The sequence below is a fragment of the Portunus trituberculatus genome, chromosome 8, assembly GCF_017591435.1.
Source record: "Portunus trituberculatus isolate SZX2019 chromosome 8, ASM1759143v1, whole genome shotgun sequence".
Taxonomy (NCBI): Eukaryota; Metazoa; Arthropoda; class Malacostraca; order Decapoda; family Portunidae; genus Portunus; species Portunus trituberculatus.
This window is the reverse complement of record NC_059262.1, coordinates 4336364-4350909: the sequence shown is the minus strand read 5'-3', so window position 1 is coordinate 4350909 and position 14546 is coordinate 4336364. Positions and strand designations below refer to the sequence as shown.

The following is a 14546-nucleotide window of genomic DNA, read 5'->3' as shown; positions in this document are numbered from 1 at the left end:
TTATTGTCGTTACTCCACCAGTAACTCTTGTAATAGAGGTAAGTGATGTTAGTCTGTTGTTACTCCACCAATAACTCATCTTGTAATAGAGGTAAGTAATGTTAGTCTAAGTATACAGCCATTTTACAAGCTTTATTTCCTGCCAGTGTCACATTCAAACACTGATTTATGATTTGTGGATGTTGTAGTGCTTAAATTAAGGTGTTTTAGCAGTTTTGGTGAGTGAATTCTTGTAAAATGTTAGTCTAAGTACACAGCCATTTTACAAGCTTGATATCCTGCCAGTGTCACATTCAAACACTGACTTATGAATTGTGGATGTTGTAGTGGTTTTGGTTATAAATGAAGATGTTTTGTCAGTGTCTTGGTGTGTAAACTTGTCCATCCTTATGTGGAAAACAGAATAAGAACACTAACCACAACAAAGAACACAGGCCACTCAAAACAAGGCACCATACCAGCATCACCCATACCACTCAAACAAGCCCCCTGTAACTCACCAACACATCACCCATACCACTAAAACAAACCCTGAAAACACCACCCACACATACATCACCAAAGCCCTAATAACATCACCACACTCAAACTCCCCTAAAACACCACCCACACACCACCAAACCCATTCTAACCCACCATAACACTACTCACACATCACCCAACCTCCCATAACACCTCCTACACCACCCAAACCCCAGAAAGACATGCCCTACACCATCCAACCCCCATAACACCCCCTACACCACCCAAACCCTCAAAAGATGCCCTACACCATCCAACCCCCATAACACCCCCTACACATCACCCAAACCCCAAGACACCCCCCATACCTTTGATAATCTTCTTGGCCTTGGTGTATTTCTTCTCCAGCACGATGAACTGGCCTTGTGACTGTTCTAGCATGTCCTGGTAAGTGGCCACCTCTGTCTCCTTACTCTGCAGCTTGGAATCCAGCTCAGCCACCTTCCCCTGGGTCTCCATAAGCTGGGCGGTGTACTGCGTGTTCTCTGTCACTACCTTCTCCATCTCCAGCAGCTGAGGGGAGGTAAGAATGAATGTGAAGGTGGGTGAAGTGATAGTGTTCATGGTAAGAGATGTGTGTGTGTGTGTATATAGAAAGATTATTATTATTATTATTTTTTTTTTTTTTTCATTTCTAGCAGCTAAGGGAAGGTAAGAATAAAGAAGAGAGAGAGAGAGAGAGAGAGAGAGAGAGAGAGAGAGAGAGAGAGAGAGAGAGAGAGAGAGAGAGAGAGAGAGAGAGAGAGAGAGAGAGAGGAGAGAGAGAGAGAGAGAGAGGAGAGGAGAGGAGAGGAGAGGAGAGGAGAGGAGAGGAGAGGAGAGGAGGAGAGGAGAGGAGAGGAGAGAGAGAGAGAGAAGAGAGAAAGAGAAAGAAGAGAAGAGAGAAAGAGAAGAGAAGAAAAAGAGAAGAAAGAAAAGAGAAGAGAGAGAGAGAAGAAAAAAGAGAGAGAGAAGAAAAAGAGAAGAGAGAGAAAAGAGAAGAGAGAAAAAGAAGAAAAAAAAAGAGTAACAGAATAGCAAAAAATGAAAACCCCAAACATTAAAAACACCTTTAAAAAAAATCAACAGAAAATAGAAATAATAAAAAATAAATTAATACCAGACAATACCACAACCATCACTCCTTCACTTACCGACATCTTGAGCTTCGTTATCTCTGCCTCAGCCACGGCATTCCTGTACTGCACCTATGAGGGGGGGCGGCGAGGGGCGGAGAGGGATGACGAGGGGTGGCATGGAGGGTAGGGAGAGGTGAGGAGAGCAAAAAAAGCCAGGTTAGGGATGTACACAAAGCTTACCTCCACACTTAACACCACTACAACGCGTCACACAGCTTTACATGGTTCTGAACGAGGAAATGTGGTGGTAATCTGGATACTGATGGGGATGATACACCTTCATATTTGTCTACATATTGAAGGGGGACTGAATAACTTTACGAGGGTCTAAGTGTGAGGAAATGTACGAAAAACCTGGATATTTACGGTAAAAAATAAGTTAATGGTCTGAGTGTGAGAAAATGTGAATTATCTGGATATTTGTGAAGAAAAACCAACGATACAGGGGTCTGAGTAAGAAAATGTGTGGAAAACCTGAATCTTTAAGGGGAGAAACAACTTTATGTGGATCTGAGTGTGAGAAAATATGAACTATCTGAATATTTGTCCAGAAAAAACAGCTTTACATGGGTCTGAGTAAGAAAATGCATGAAAAACCTGAGTCTTTATAGGGAAAAATGGCTTCACAAGGGTTTGAGTAAGGAAATGTATGAAAAACCTGGGTCTTCATAGGGGTCTGAGTGTGAGGAAATATGTGACTAACTTGAATATGAGGGAATAAACCATCAACTCTCTATCAGTCTATCTATAATTGGTAATACTTCAATTGGATTCAACATTACAGCAGCTAACATTACAAGACCAATTGGGAACACATTGGCTAAACTGTTAAGATGGACAGATTGGGATTTACACCTTGAAGCAATGACAAACGTTTAACCCCTTCAGTACTGGGACACATTTTTACCTGAGTTTTGAGTGTGATTATATTTTATTGACACTAGGAAGGGTCTAAGGAGGTTGGAAGATTAATGGTCCAGTCTTCACTATTTTAACCCCCACATGAGTTTCTGAAGCTGTATAAAATCACCAAATAGTAAGCAGAATAAAAATAGAAATGTGGTACTGAAAGGGTTAATGGTAAGAAGGAGATATCCAATTTGTTTTCTCAATTCTTCCTTAACCTACTCTCCTATTCCTACCCTTTATCCATCCTTGTCCTCCTAATTCATTCCTTCACTACTCCTATTCCTCCTTCACCCACTCCTACCCTTTATCAATCCTTCTTATTCATTCCTCCATCACTACTATACCTCCTTCACCCACCTCTTTCAGTTTCAGCTTGAGCATTCCTATGTCATTGTCAGGGGAGGTGTCTGAAGTGTCTCCCTCCAAATCAAACACTTCTGGGGGTGGGGAGGATGTGTGGTCTGGGGAGGTAGGCGCTGATCCCACCACCACCCCTCCGCCATCCATGTAGCTTGGGTAGTGGTGGTGGTGGTGGTGGTGCTGGCTCGGCATGTCCTCCGAGCGAGAGTTCTCCTCCGACGGGGATGAGAGGGTGTCGTAAAGGCCGTGTCCAGTGTGGGGGTCGTAGTCTGGGCCACCTAAAGCACGGCGTCTCTCTTCTCTCTCTCGGTCAGCCTGGAAGAGTCAGTTTGTTTTAGTTTCTCTCTCTCTCTCTGATATGTAGCTTAGGAAAGGTGAAGAAAAGATGTTTTTGTTTCCATTTTCATTGTTTTATTGTGTTTTTCCTTTTCTTTATTCCTTCTTCCTCTTTTTTCTGTATTGCAGTCTAATATTCTCTCTCTCTCTCTCTCTCTCTCTCTCTCTGAATTCCAGCCTTCAAATATTTTCTCTTATCCTTTCTTTGTATTTTCTTTTTTTCTTTATTCTTTCTTCCTTTTATATATCCAGCTAAACTCTCTCTCTCTCTCTTCTACATTCCAAGCCCCTTCAACACCTCTCTCATTCCCTCTTCCACATTCCAATCTAATCCTCCCTCCAATACAACATTCTCTCTCTCCCACATTCCGAGCCACCACCACCACCACCACTGGCATTACCTGAAGGGACTGCTTGATGAGAATGGCCACCTCGCTGTTCTCCGGGTCTTTCTCCCTGCCAATGAGGAAATGCACTCGCCCGCTGGTGTTCTTCAGGACGGACGCTGCAAACACCTGCGTCACCCCCACCAGGCTCTTCCCGTCCACCTCGATGATCTGAAGAAGGGACGGTTAGTGTGTGGTTTGGTTAGGTAATGTTAGGTTTAGTTTGGTTAGGTTAGGTTAGGTTAGGTTAAATTTGGTTTGGTTTGATTAGGTTTGGTTAGTGGTTGTAATGTTGTCTTGCCTTGCCTTGTCTTACCTAACCTCAATCTGTGGAGGTGTGGTTAGGTTAAAACGGTTAATTATTGTAATGTTGGCTTAGGTTAGGCTAGAGTGGTTGTAATATTGGGTCAGGTTAGGTTAGTGTGGTTGTAATGTTGCCTAGCCTAACCTAACCTAATCTCAATTTGTAGTGGTTAGGAAGGGAAGTGGTTGCAATGTTACCAAGCCTAGCCTAACCTAACGTCAATCTGAAGTAAAGTACATGTGGTTTTGTTAGGTTAGTGGGTGTTGTTGCCTAGCCTAGCCTAACCTTACCTTAATAATCTGAACAAGTGAAGTTAGAGTGTTGTTGGGAGTGTTTGTAATGCAACCTACCTCTCTCTCTCTCTCATATCTCTTTTTACCTCCCCACTCTTAATCTCTCACCTTCTCTATCTCTCATCTCTTTTCATCTCCCACCTTGTCTCTCTGTATCTCTAACATTCTCTCTCTTTATCTCTCACCTTCTCTCTCTCTCTCTCTCTTTACCTCTCATCCTATCTCTCTCACTCCTCTCTTTACTTCATCTTCATCTCTCTCTCTCTCTTTCTTTTAACCTCTCAATCTCCCTTACCCCTGTCACCCACCCTCTCTCTTTATCTAATCTTACCTTAACTCTCTCTCTATCCCTCACCTTTCCCTATTCACCTCTCCCCCTCTCCCTCCCTCTCCCACACTCACCTGGTCATTCACTTGTATCCTGGTATCCTTCTCAGTGGCTCCCCCAGGTGTGATGGTCTTAACGAAGATACCCAGCTTCTCTACACCTGCGTCAGCCCCCACACCCATGCCAATGATGCTTAGTCCCAGGCCGCCCTCACCTGTGGGAAGGGAGAAGTGGTGGTGAGAGAGAGAAAGGAGAGAGTAAGGTTTGGAGGGGAGGTAAGAGTGGGGAGAGAGAGAGAGAGGAAAGGTAAGGGAGAGTGGGTAAGGAGAGGAGAAAGATAAAGATGGGGCAGGAAAGGTACAGGGAAGAATGGGTAGAGAGGAGGTAATAATAAGAGAGGGAAGGTAGAGAAAAGAGTGGGTAGGGAAAGAAAGGTGGAGAGAGGAAAGGAGGAAAGAGTAGATAGGGGAGAGAGAGAAAAGGTAAAGGAAAGAGTGGGAAGGGAGCAAAAAAAGATAGCGATGGAAGAGGAAAGGTAGAGGAAAGAATGGGGATGGAGAGAGAAAAGGTAATGACGGGAGAGGAAAGGTGGAGAGAAGTTTGGAAGGGTTTGGAGGGGAGGAAAGAATGCGGAGGAAGAGAAGAAAGGTGGGGAGAGGAAAGGTAGTGGGAAGAGTGGTAAGGAGAGAGAGAAAAAGGTAAAGATGGAATAGAAAAGAGTAGGTAGGCAGAAAAGAAAGGTAGAGAAGAGTAGATAGGGAGAGAGGAAAGGTAGTAATGCAAGGGGAGGAAAGATCAGAGGGTTGTTAGGTAGTGTTCATAGGGGAGGAAAGATGACGAGGGTTGGATAAGGAGAGAAGATAAAGGTAGGTACAGTGGGTTGGGTTAGGTGGAAGGTAAGATGGTAGGAAGGTAGATAGGTAGGTTAGATGATAAAGGGAAGAGGAGAGTAAGATAGTGAGGTAAGATAGATAGGGATGGGATGGGAAAAATGCAAAACATACAATATGACAGAAAACTATAAAGAATCCAAAGGACAGCTACAAAGATGGTGCCAGAATTGAAGGACCTTACCTATGAAGAAAGACTGAAGGAAATGGAACTACCAACTCTGAAGGATACATGGGAGAGAGAGCTAATATTGACGTATAAGAGTAAATCAACTTACCTATGAAGAAAGATTGAAGGAAATGGAACTACCAACTTTGAAGGATAGACAGAAGAGAGATCTTATAACAATGTATAAGACAGTAAACCAAATGGAAATGATAGACAGACAAGACCTGGTAACACTGACAGAGGATGGAGAATAGACAAACAAGAGGACACTCCAAGATCATGAAAAGTCAGTGTCTGAGGAACATTAAGAAGTTCAGTTTTCCACATAGGACAGTGGACATCTGGAATGGATTGAGTGAAGAGACTGTAACAGCAGAAAGTGTGCACAAATTTAAGGAAAAGTTAGATAAAAATAGATATGGAAACAGGACACTATGAGCCCCAAAACAACGCTGTAAAACACACACACACACACACACACACAACCTTTGATAATCTCCACAGGGAATACATCCATCTTCTCCACTCTCTTCTCCAGCTCATACTCCGCACTGGCCGCCACAGGATCCACCTCGTCATTCTTCCGGTCATACTCAGTGACGGAGTACGTACTGAATACCTGTGGAGGAGTGGAGATTCAGTGGAGAAAAGTGGAGGACAAGAGGAGGGTAAGTGAAGAAAAAGTGGAGGGTAAGTGGAGGCTGAGTGGAGGAAAGTGGAGGGTATGTGGAAGAGTGAAGGATAAGTGGAGGGAGGTGGAGGGTGTGTGGAGTGGAGGATAAAAGGAGGGAGGTGGAGACAAGTGGAGGTATGTGGAGGAGTGGAGAAAAAATGGCAGAAGTGGAGGGTAAGTGGAAGGAATGGAAGGTAGGTGGAGGGTAAGTAAGGAGAGTGGAGATTAAGTGGAGTGAGTGGAGACTAATTGAAGGGAGGTAGAGCTTAAGTGGAGGGAAGTGGAGGCTAAGTGGAGGAAAGTAGCGATATAGAGGGGTGACATAAAGAGAACTTGGGTGAATATGATGTGGAATTGGATGGAGAGGTGGAGTGGGGAGGCATTAAGAGGAGTGTAAGTGCAGGAAAGTGGAGGGATCATTTGGGGAGGTATAGGGCAGTGGAGGGGTGGTAGGGAGGTACTGAGAGGTGGAGGTGGAGAGTGGAAATATGAAGAGGGAAGCATTATAAGGTGGAGAGAGGAGACGGGGAGATACAAGGTGGAATGAAGAAGTGGAGAAGTAAAAGAACACAAAACTTAAACAAACATAAAAATAAACAAACGCTTAACACAAACACAAAAGATAACCATCACACACACACACACACACACACTGGACAGGCTGAGTGGAGAAGGTGAGGCGTGTGGGTGGGTGGAAGGGAATGATGATGTCCTCCTCCTCATCCTCCTCCTCCTCTGGGATGCCGGGAACCTCCACCCAGAAGTGACCGTCCTCTAAATAGTGAACGCCATCCTCCACCAACACCTGCGGAGAGAGAGAACATATGAACACAAGAACAACATTAGAACACAAGAACATAACAATACAAAAACAAAAACACAAGAACATTAGAACAAGAACACAACAATACAACACAGACCACCAACACTCCCTCAGACACCCAAACACTCCACAACACACTCAAACACTCCACAACACACCCAAACCACTCCTCCAATGGCCTACAGACCCCAAACACACTCCCCCAGACCCCAAAAACACTGCACAACACACCCACAACATTCTAATACCTCAAAGACCCCCAACATTCCCCTCACAGCCCCTGACACACTTCCCCAGACACCACAACACCCAACAACACTCCAACAGCTTCCAGGCCCCAAGATTTCCCTCATAGATCCCCTCACACACTTCCCTAGACCCCCAACACTCTTTAGATCCCAATACCCTCACAACAGCCCCTCCCAGATTCTCAATACTTCCTTAAAACAGTCTAGATGCAATACATTTCCCCAACCTACACACCCAGTAGACCTCCTCTAGCTCCAAACACTCCTCTCATAGCCCCAAACACTGCCTCAGACCCCAAACACTGCACAATAGCCCTTAACAACACCTACTAGCCTACTCCAGCCTCTAACACTCATCTCCTTCACTCCACAGACCTCAAACACTCCCCAAAGGACCCCAAAACACCTCCCAGCCCCCTCCAGCCCCAAACAATCACCTCCTTCACTCTACAGACCTCATACACTCCCTAAAATCCCCCAAAACAACACCCAGCCCCTCAAATACTCATTTTCTTCACTCCCCAGACCCCAAACACCTCCTAGCCCACTCCAGCCACCCAACACTCACCTCCATCAATTCACAGACCCCCAAACACCTCCCAGCCCTTTCCAGCCCCCAACACTCACTCACATCACTCCAGACCCTCAAACACTACCCTCAAAGCCCCAGATCTGCCAACAACACCCCCAGCCCCATCCAGCCCCTAAAACTCACCTCCTTCACCCTCGTCACCTGGAAGGCCTCACTGCCAACACCTGACCCTTCTGAGGAGTCATGTTCAGAAGGCTCCTCCTCGGGACTCAAGGGAGAGGTCAAACTGGGGTCAAAGTGTGGGGTCAAGCTGCTGTCATACTCATCCCCTTGACCTGGCTTGGTGTAGTGGGGGGGCACAGGGGGTGGGGCTGTCTCCTGAGGGTGTGGGAGGTTGGGGGCTGTCTTGTCGGTTGGGGATAGAAGCAAAACGACCTCTTGTGCCTCCTCGTCTGACAGTACGCTCTGGTTCTCTCTGTGGGTAAGTGAGGTTAGGTGAGGTGAGGTGAGGTGAGGTGAGGTGAGGTGAGGTGAGGTGAGGTGAGGTGAGGTGAGGTAAGGTTAGGTTAGGTTAGGTTAGGTTAGGTAAGGTGAGGTGAGGTGAGGTTAGGTAAGGTAAGGTAAGGTTTGGTGAGGTAAGGTTTGGTGAGATAAGGTTAGGTTAAGTTACGTTTACTTCATTAATAATACTACACAACAAATTACTTTTAAAAGGCAGAACACTACAAACTTCACTCAAATCACGTTGAATATTAGGTAAAACTCTCTCTCTCTCTCTCTCATCCTTCAAACATCATAACAATTTAACAACACAAAAAATATCATAAACTAAACTAAAATCACACTAAGATATTATGCAAACTCACTCTCACTCTCACTCTCTCTCTCACTCACCTTTTTCTACTCTCCACAATGCTGCAGGTTAACAGGTTACAGGTACAGGCAGGCAGGCAGGCAGGCAGGCAGACAGGCAGGCATGGGGGGAAGGTAGGTAAGGGAACACTGTGTGGGGTTAGTGCAAAGCTACAAGCCTAGAGAGAGAGAGAGAGAGAGAGAGAGAGAGAGAGAGAGAGAGAGAGAGAGAGAGAGAGAGAGAGAGAGAGAGAGAGAGAGAGAGAGAGAGACTAAAACAAGACTACAAAATGAAAAGGCAAAGAAGAGATACAAATGAGAAAAATAATGAATGAAAAAGGAAAAATACGAAATAGACTTTAAAAAAAAAAAGGAGAAAAATATATAAGAAAAAAAAAAAAAAAAAAAAAGAAAAAGGAAAACACAAATAAAATCAAAGGAGATCAGAATACAGATGAAGTCTTTGGAGCATTCTAGCACATTATCAAAGATGGGGTGAGGTGTTACTGGCTACGTCAATGCAACACCTTTAGAAAAACACGTAAAAATAAATAAATAAACAGAACATTCAAAACACTCATTATTGTATTTATATTCATGCATTAAAGGGAGTTCTAATGCATTCCATCTTTACCACTTGCCCTTTTTTAAAACTACTAATATTACTGAAGGGAATTTTAAGAGTATTGTGTTAAAATGTTCTAATACACTTTCTGGGGCTAAAGGCAAAAAAAGGGAAGTTTCTCAATGGTCAGAGGCAATTTTGAGCATTTTTTGAAAGTTTATCAATTTTAAAGCTTTTTTTGAAGTTTATCAATTTTGAGAGCATTTTTTGAAAGCTTATAAATTTTGAGAGCATTTTTTGAAAGTTTACCAATTTTGAGAGCATTTTTTGAAAGTTTATCAATTTTGAGAGCATTTTTTTTAAAGCTTATAAATTTTGAGAGCATTTTTTTAAGCTTACCAATTTTGAGAGCATTTTCTGAAAGCTTACCAATTTTGAGAGCATTTTTTTGAAAGCTTACCAATTTTGAGAACATTTTTTGAAAGCTTACCAATTTTGAGAACATTTCTTTTAAAGCTTACTGATTTTGAGAGCATTTTTTGAAAGCTTACCAATTTAGAGACCATTTTTGAAAGAGCATTTTTGAAAGCTTTATATTTTTTAGTGCCTCTCAATGATCATTTTATATTTTTTTGCTTACAATCATCAGAGCTTTATATTTTTTTGGTCACAATGATCACAACTTTATATTTTCTGAGGTCTCAATGATCAGAACTTTATATTTTTTGGGATCTCTCTCCATGATCAGAGCTTTATGTTTTGGGTGTGTCTCTCAATGATCAAAGCTTTATTTTTTTCTATCCTACTTGTTATCAATTTATGCAAGTAGGTAAAGCAAGCCAAAGACAACGAAAATTATTGAGGGACCTTCTAAAATGCCAAACGGGGACATGAGTTAGTTAAACGAATGGGATAAATGTCTTGAAACCTCCCTCTTCAATGAGTTCAGGTTGTATAGCTTGTTGTTGTGGCTTACTGACTGATTGATTAAATAACTAACAATCGCATATTACCATTCCAGTGCACAACCCACACACCATTACAAGTTTATTACCATTATGCTTCTATTGCTGTCATTGCTACTATTACCACACCATTAGTTCATTGTCACTACTACTACTACTTCTATTGTTACTACTGCTACTGCTACTGCTACTGCTACTGCCACCACCTTCACTTATGCAATCTTGAATAAATCTAAATAAATACTAAATAAAAAATATATATATTATCCTTGTTTTTTTTACTTTTGCATCACTAAAATCACTACTTGTTTGTCTATCTCACTGGGTCAAAGGTCAAGCCAAGTCAGGTCACATTAAATTACATGAAAAATATTTAAAAACTCAAAATAACTCAATGCAAAACCAAACTTTGATCTCTTCAGTACCAGGATGTGTTTCCATATTCATTCTGGTCAATATTTGGTGATTTTATACAGCTTCAGAAACTTATGTGGGGGGATTAAAATAGTGAAGACTGCCCATTAATCTCCTGACCTCCATAGACCTTGTTTCTATATTCATTCTGGTTACTATTTGATTTAATACAGCTTCAGAAACTTATGTGGGGGGATTAAAATAGTGAAGACTGCCCATTAATCTTCTGACCTCCATAGACCTTTCCCAAGTCATTAAATCCATTTATAACCTAAACTATATATAAAAAAAAAAAAAAAAAAAAATGCGTCCTAGTACTGAAGGGATTAAGACAAGCTACGTCAGGTGAGGTCAGGTCAAATTATGTCATGTCACTCACTTGGCACTTAGTAACCGCTGGGCTTCCTCTGCTGTCATCACCTCGGGGTCAGACGGCGAGGGGGAGGGGCAGGCCGGGGCAGGGATGGGTGGCGCTGCGTGAGGGGGTATGGGAGGCGGTAGGGGCTCTGGGTCACTGCTTGCATGGCTGCTGGAGGTGGTGGAGGCATTGTCAGGGGGCGCCAACCCCTCAACGGTGACTGGCGAGGTGCAGAACTGTAAGAGAAGGGCGGTGTTAGTGGTGGGGCTGATGGGGTTGAAGGCAGAGGGCGTGGTGATGGTGATGGGTACGGAAGAGAATGGGAGGAGATTGGGAGCGTGGTGATGGTAGAGTAGTGATGTGGTGAGCAGGGAAGGGTGTGGTGATGGCAGAGTGGTGATGGGATGACTAGGTAAGGAAAACGAAGAGAATGGTGATGAGAAGACAAGAGAAGTGAAGGGAATGGTGATGTCAAAATGGTGATGGGCTGACTAGAGAAGCGAAGGCAATGGTGATGTCAGAATGGTGATGGGATGACTAGAGATGCGAAGGGAATGGTGATGAGAAGACAAGGGAAGCGAAGGAATGGTGATGATACAGTGTTGTGAGCAAGGAAGGGAAGGGAAGAACATAACGGGCGTGGTGATGGCGGTGGTGTGAAGCAAAGAAGGAAAGGTCTCAAGAAATGGTGAAGGAATGAGTAGGGAAGAAATGCGAGGAGAAATGGTGATGAAGCATGGAAGGAAGGGGCTCAGGAGGTGGTGATGAGTGTTGTGGTGAGCAGGGTAGGGCATGGAAGACGTGGTAATGGTGAAATGGTGTTGTGGTGAGGAGGGACAGATGAGAAGGCCGTGGCGATGCGTCGAAAAGGATACACTGACACATTCACACGAAGCTGTCTCAACTCAACAGGCTTGTAAATATGGCGCGGTTTTTAAAAGACAATTTTCTAATATATAACTGAACATTAAATTACTCCAGGAAACTTTTTTTTTTACATTTGTTACCAGTTTTCTTTACGTGTCTTCAAATCGCTCACTCATTCTATCACGGTGGACACTTCTAAACATGGCGCGGTTTTAAAAGACAATCTAATATAAACTGTAGTATTCGCTAAAATAATCTGACTGAACACTAAAGAACTCCAGGAAACTTTTCATAACATTTGCTACCCGTTTTTCTTTATCTACGTATCTGAAACTCATTATAACATTTGCTACCAGTTGTTCTTTATATCTATAGGTATCTAAAACCGCTCACTCCTTCTATCACGGCGTACAAGGGTGAAGAAGATTCCCGCTACGGTTCACAGGCGTCTAGAGGTCTGTTTTCCACCCATATTCGTAAACACCTTCCCCTCTCAATATGACAATTTTCCAAGGCCACAGAGACAACTAGCTGAGTTTTCTAGACCTTTAATAAACTAGAAATATTGCTAATCTATCGCAGAAATCATAAAAATACTCTTAACCCCTTCAGTACTGGGACGCATTTCTACCTTTAAGTTTTGGGTGCGATTAGAGGATTTTAATGGCATTAGAAAGGGTTTTATGGAGGTCAAAAGATTAATGGCCACTCTTCACTATTTTAATCCCCACATAAGTTTTTGAAGCTGCTTAAAATGACGTTATGGTACTGAAGGGGTTAAAAAATATGAGTATCTTCAACTGGAGCCTTTGGAAAGTTGTGATGATGAGAGAGCAAAGCGTTTTAGAATATAGGCCTTTCTTCCACGCATTGATTGACATTACTTGTTTATGAGGGACATTCCTGGGCACCGCTCATAAACACTTCCGAGAGAGAGAGAGAGAGAGAGAGAGAGAGAGAGAGAGAGAGAGAGAGAGAGAGAGAGAGAGATGCATAGTTATTGTGAAGAGAATGATAAAAATGTATATGACCGGGTAATGCAAACACACACACACACACACACACACACACACACACACACACACACACACACAAGGACATACAGCATCAACAACAATAAAACTGGAACAATAATATAAGAAAAAAAAGAAAAGAAAAAAAGCAAGAGTAATAATAACAAGGCGAGGTGAGTCAAGGTGAACAGGAGAACAAATGAACAAGTAAACACACACACACACACACACACACACACACACACACACACACACACACACACACACACACGAAGAGAAATACCACTAATACCAGGAAGTATGAAGTGATATGTGCTCTCTCTCTCTCTCTCTCTCTCTCTCTCTCTCTCTCTCTCACAGCATATTGGGCGGCGCGGACACAGCACTGGCGCCAAAATGAAGAAGCAATGATGCACAGATCCATGGTGGTGGTGGTGGTGGTGGTGGTGCCTCCTCCCGCCCTCCACGCCCACCACCCACGCCCGAGGAGGAGGAGGAGGAGGAGGAGGAGGAGGAGGAGGAGGAGGAGGAGGAGGAGGAGGAGGAAGGGCGGTTTGTATCTTCTCTGAGGGAATTTTTAGTTTGCTGTCCTAGAAAGTTGGTTAGGATTGTGTGTGTGTGTGTGTGTGTGTGTGTGTGTGTGTGTGTGTGTGTGTGTGTGTGTGTGTGTGTGTTATTGTATTCTCTCTCTCTCTCTCTCTCTCTCTGGTATGCCTTTGTTTGTTGTGTTTTTATTTTCCTTGCTATTTTCGGCTTGTGTGTGTGTGTGTGTGTGTGTGTGTGTGTGTGTGTGTAGTGATCCTTATCAACTGCGCACACACACACACACACACACACACACACACACACACACACACCGTACTATTCAATCTTCATATGTCTATTGCAACTCTCTCTCTCTCTCTCTCTCTCTCTCTCTCTCTCTCTCTCTCTCCACAACTCTTTTCCAAACCCACAGAAATAATTATTTTCTCAAGACTTTTTGTTCATAATGTAGAAATCTTGTTAATCTGTCACTAGAATCGTAAACACACACACACACACACACACACTCTCTCTCTCTCTCTCTCTCTCTCTCTGGTACTCTCATCACGAACTAACATCCCGTGTACTCTACATAAATGAGATACACACACACACACACACAGAACATCTTTTCTTTCCTATTATTTTTTACACCAATACGTCTTACAAATCTTACACTTAAAAAAAAAAAATAAATAAATAAATAGATAAGTAAGAAGACACTTAAAGACAAACAAAATTTAACACACTCATCCGAACATTTTCTTTCCAGCCTTCCTTTTTCTCTTCCCTTCAGAAACACTACACTTCTACTCTCTAAAGCCTCTAATTCACCACACAGCTTCCAAGGGTGCTTTTTACAGTTCTAGTGGCAGATTAACACCATTTCCACACTTAGAACAGGGAAAACAGTGTTGAGAGCCAGTTATCTGAGGCTTTGAAAAGAGGCTGGGGTGAGAGAGCAGAGCGGAGCGGGGCGGCCAGTGAAGTTAAGAGGATAAAACAGTCAAGCGAGAATCTTACGAAACACACACACACACACACACACGAATGTACTGTGTCCCCCACCACTTCCTCCTCCGCCCTCACCCAGCAA

The 14546-nt window shown here is 43.2% G+C and overlaps 1 protein-coding gene across 1 annotated transcript in view; it reads right to left on the bottom strand.

The window, feature by feature from the left end:
- The window catches only part of LOC123499582, a 109537-nt gene that overhangs the window by 31682 nt on the left and 63309 nt on the right, over positions 1-14546 (bottom strand). The window contains 10 exon segments of the mRNA XM_045247765.1: positions 831-1035; positions 1656-1709; positions 2907-3224; positions 3647-3802; positions 4631-4770; positions 6102-6237; positions 6944-7093; positions 8075-8366; positions 8786-8806; positions 11067-11281. Coding sequence (XP_045103700.1) covers positions 831-1035; positions 1656-1709; positions 2907-3224; positions 3647-3802; positions 4631-4770; positions 6102-6237; positions 6944-7093; positions 8075-8366; positions 8786-8806; positions 11067-11281 — 1687 coding nt within the window.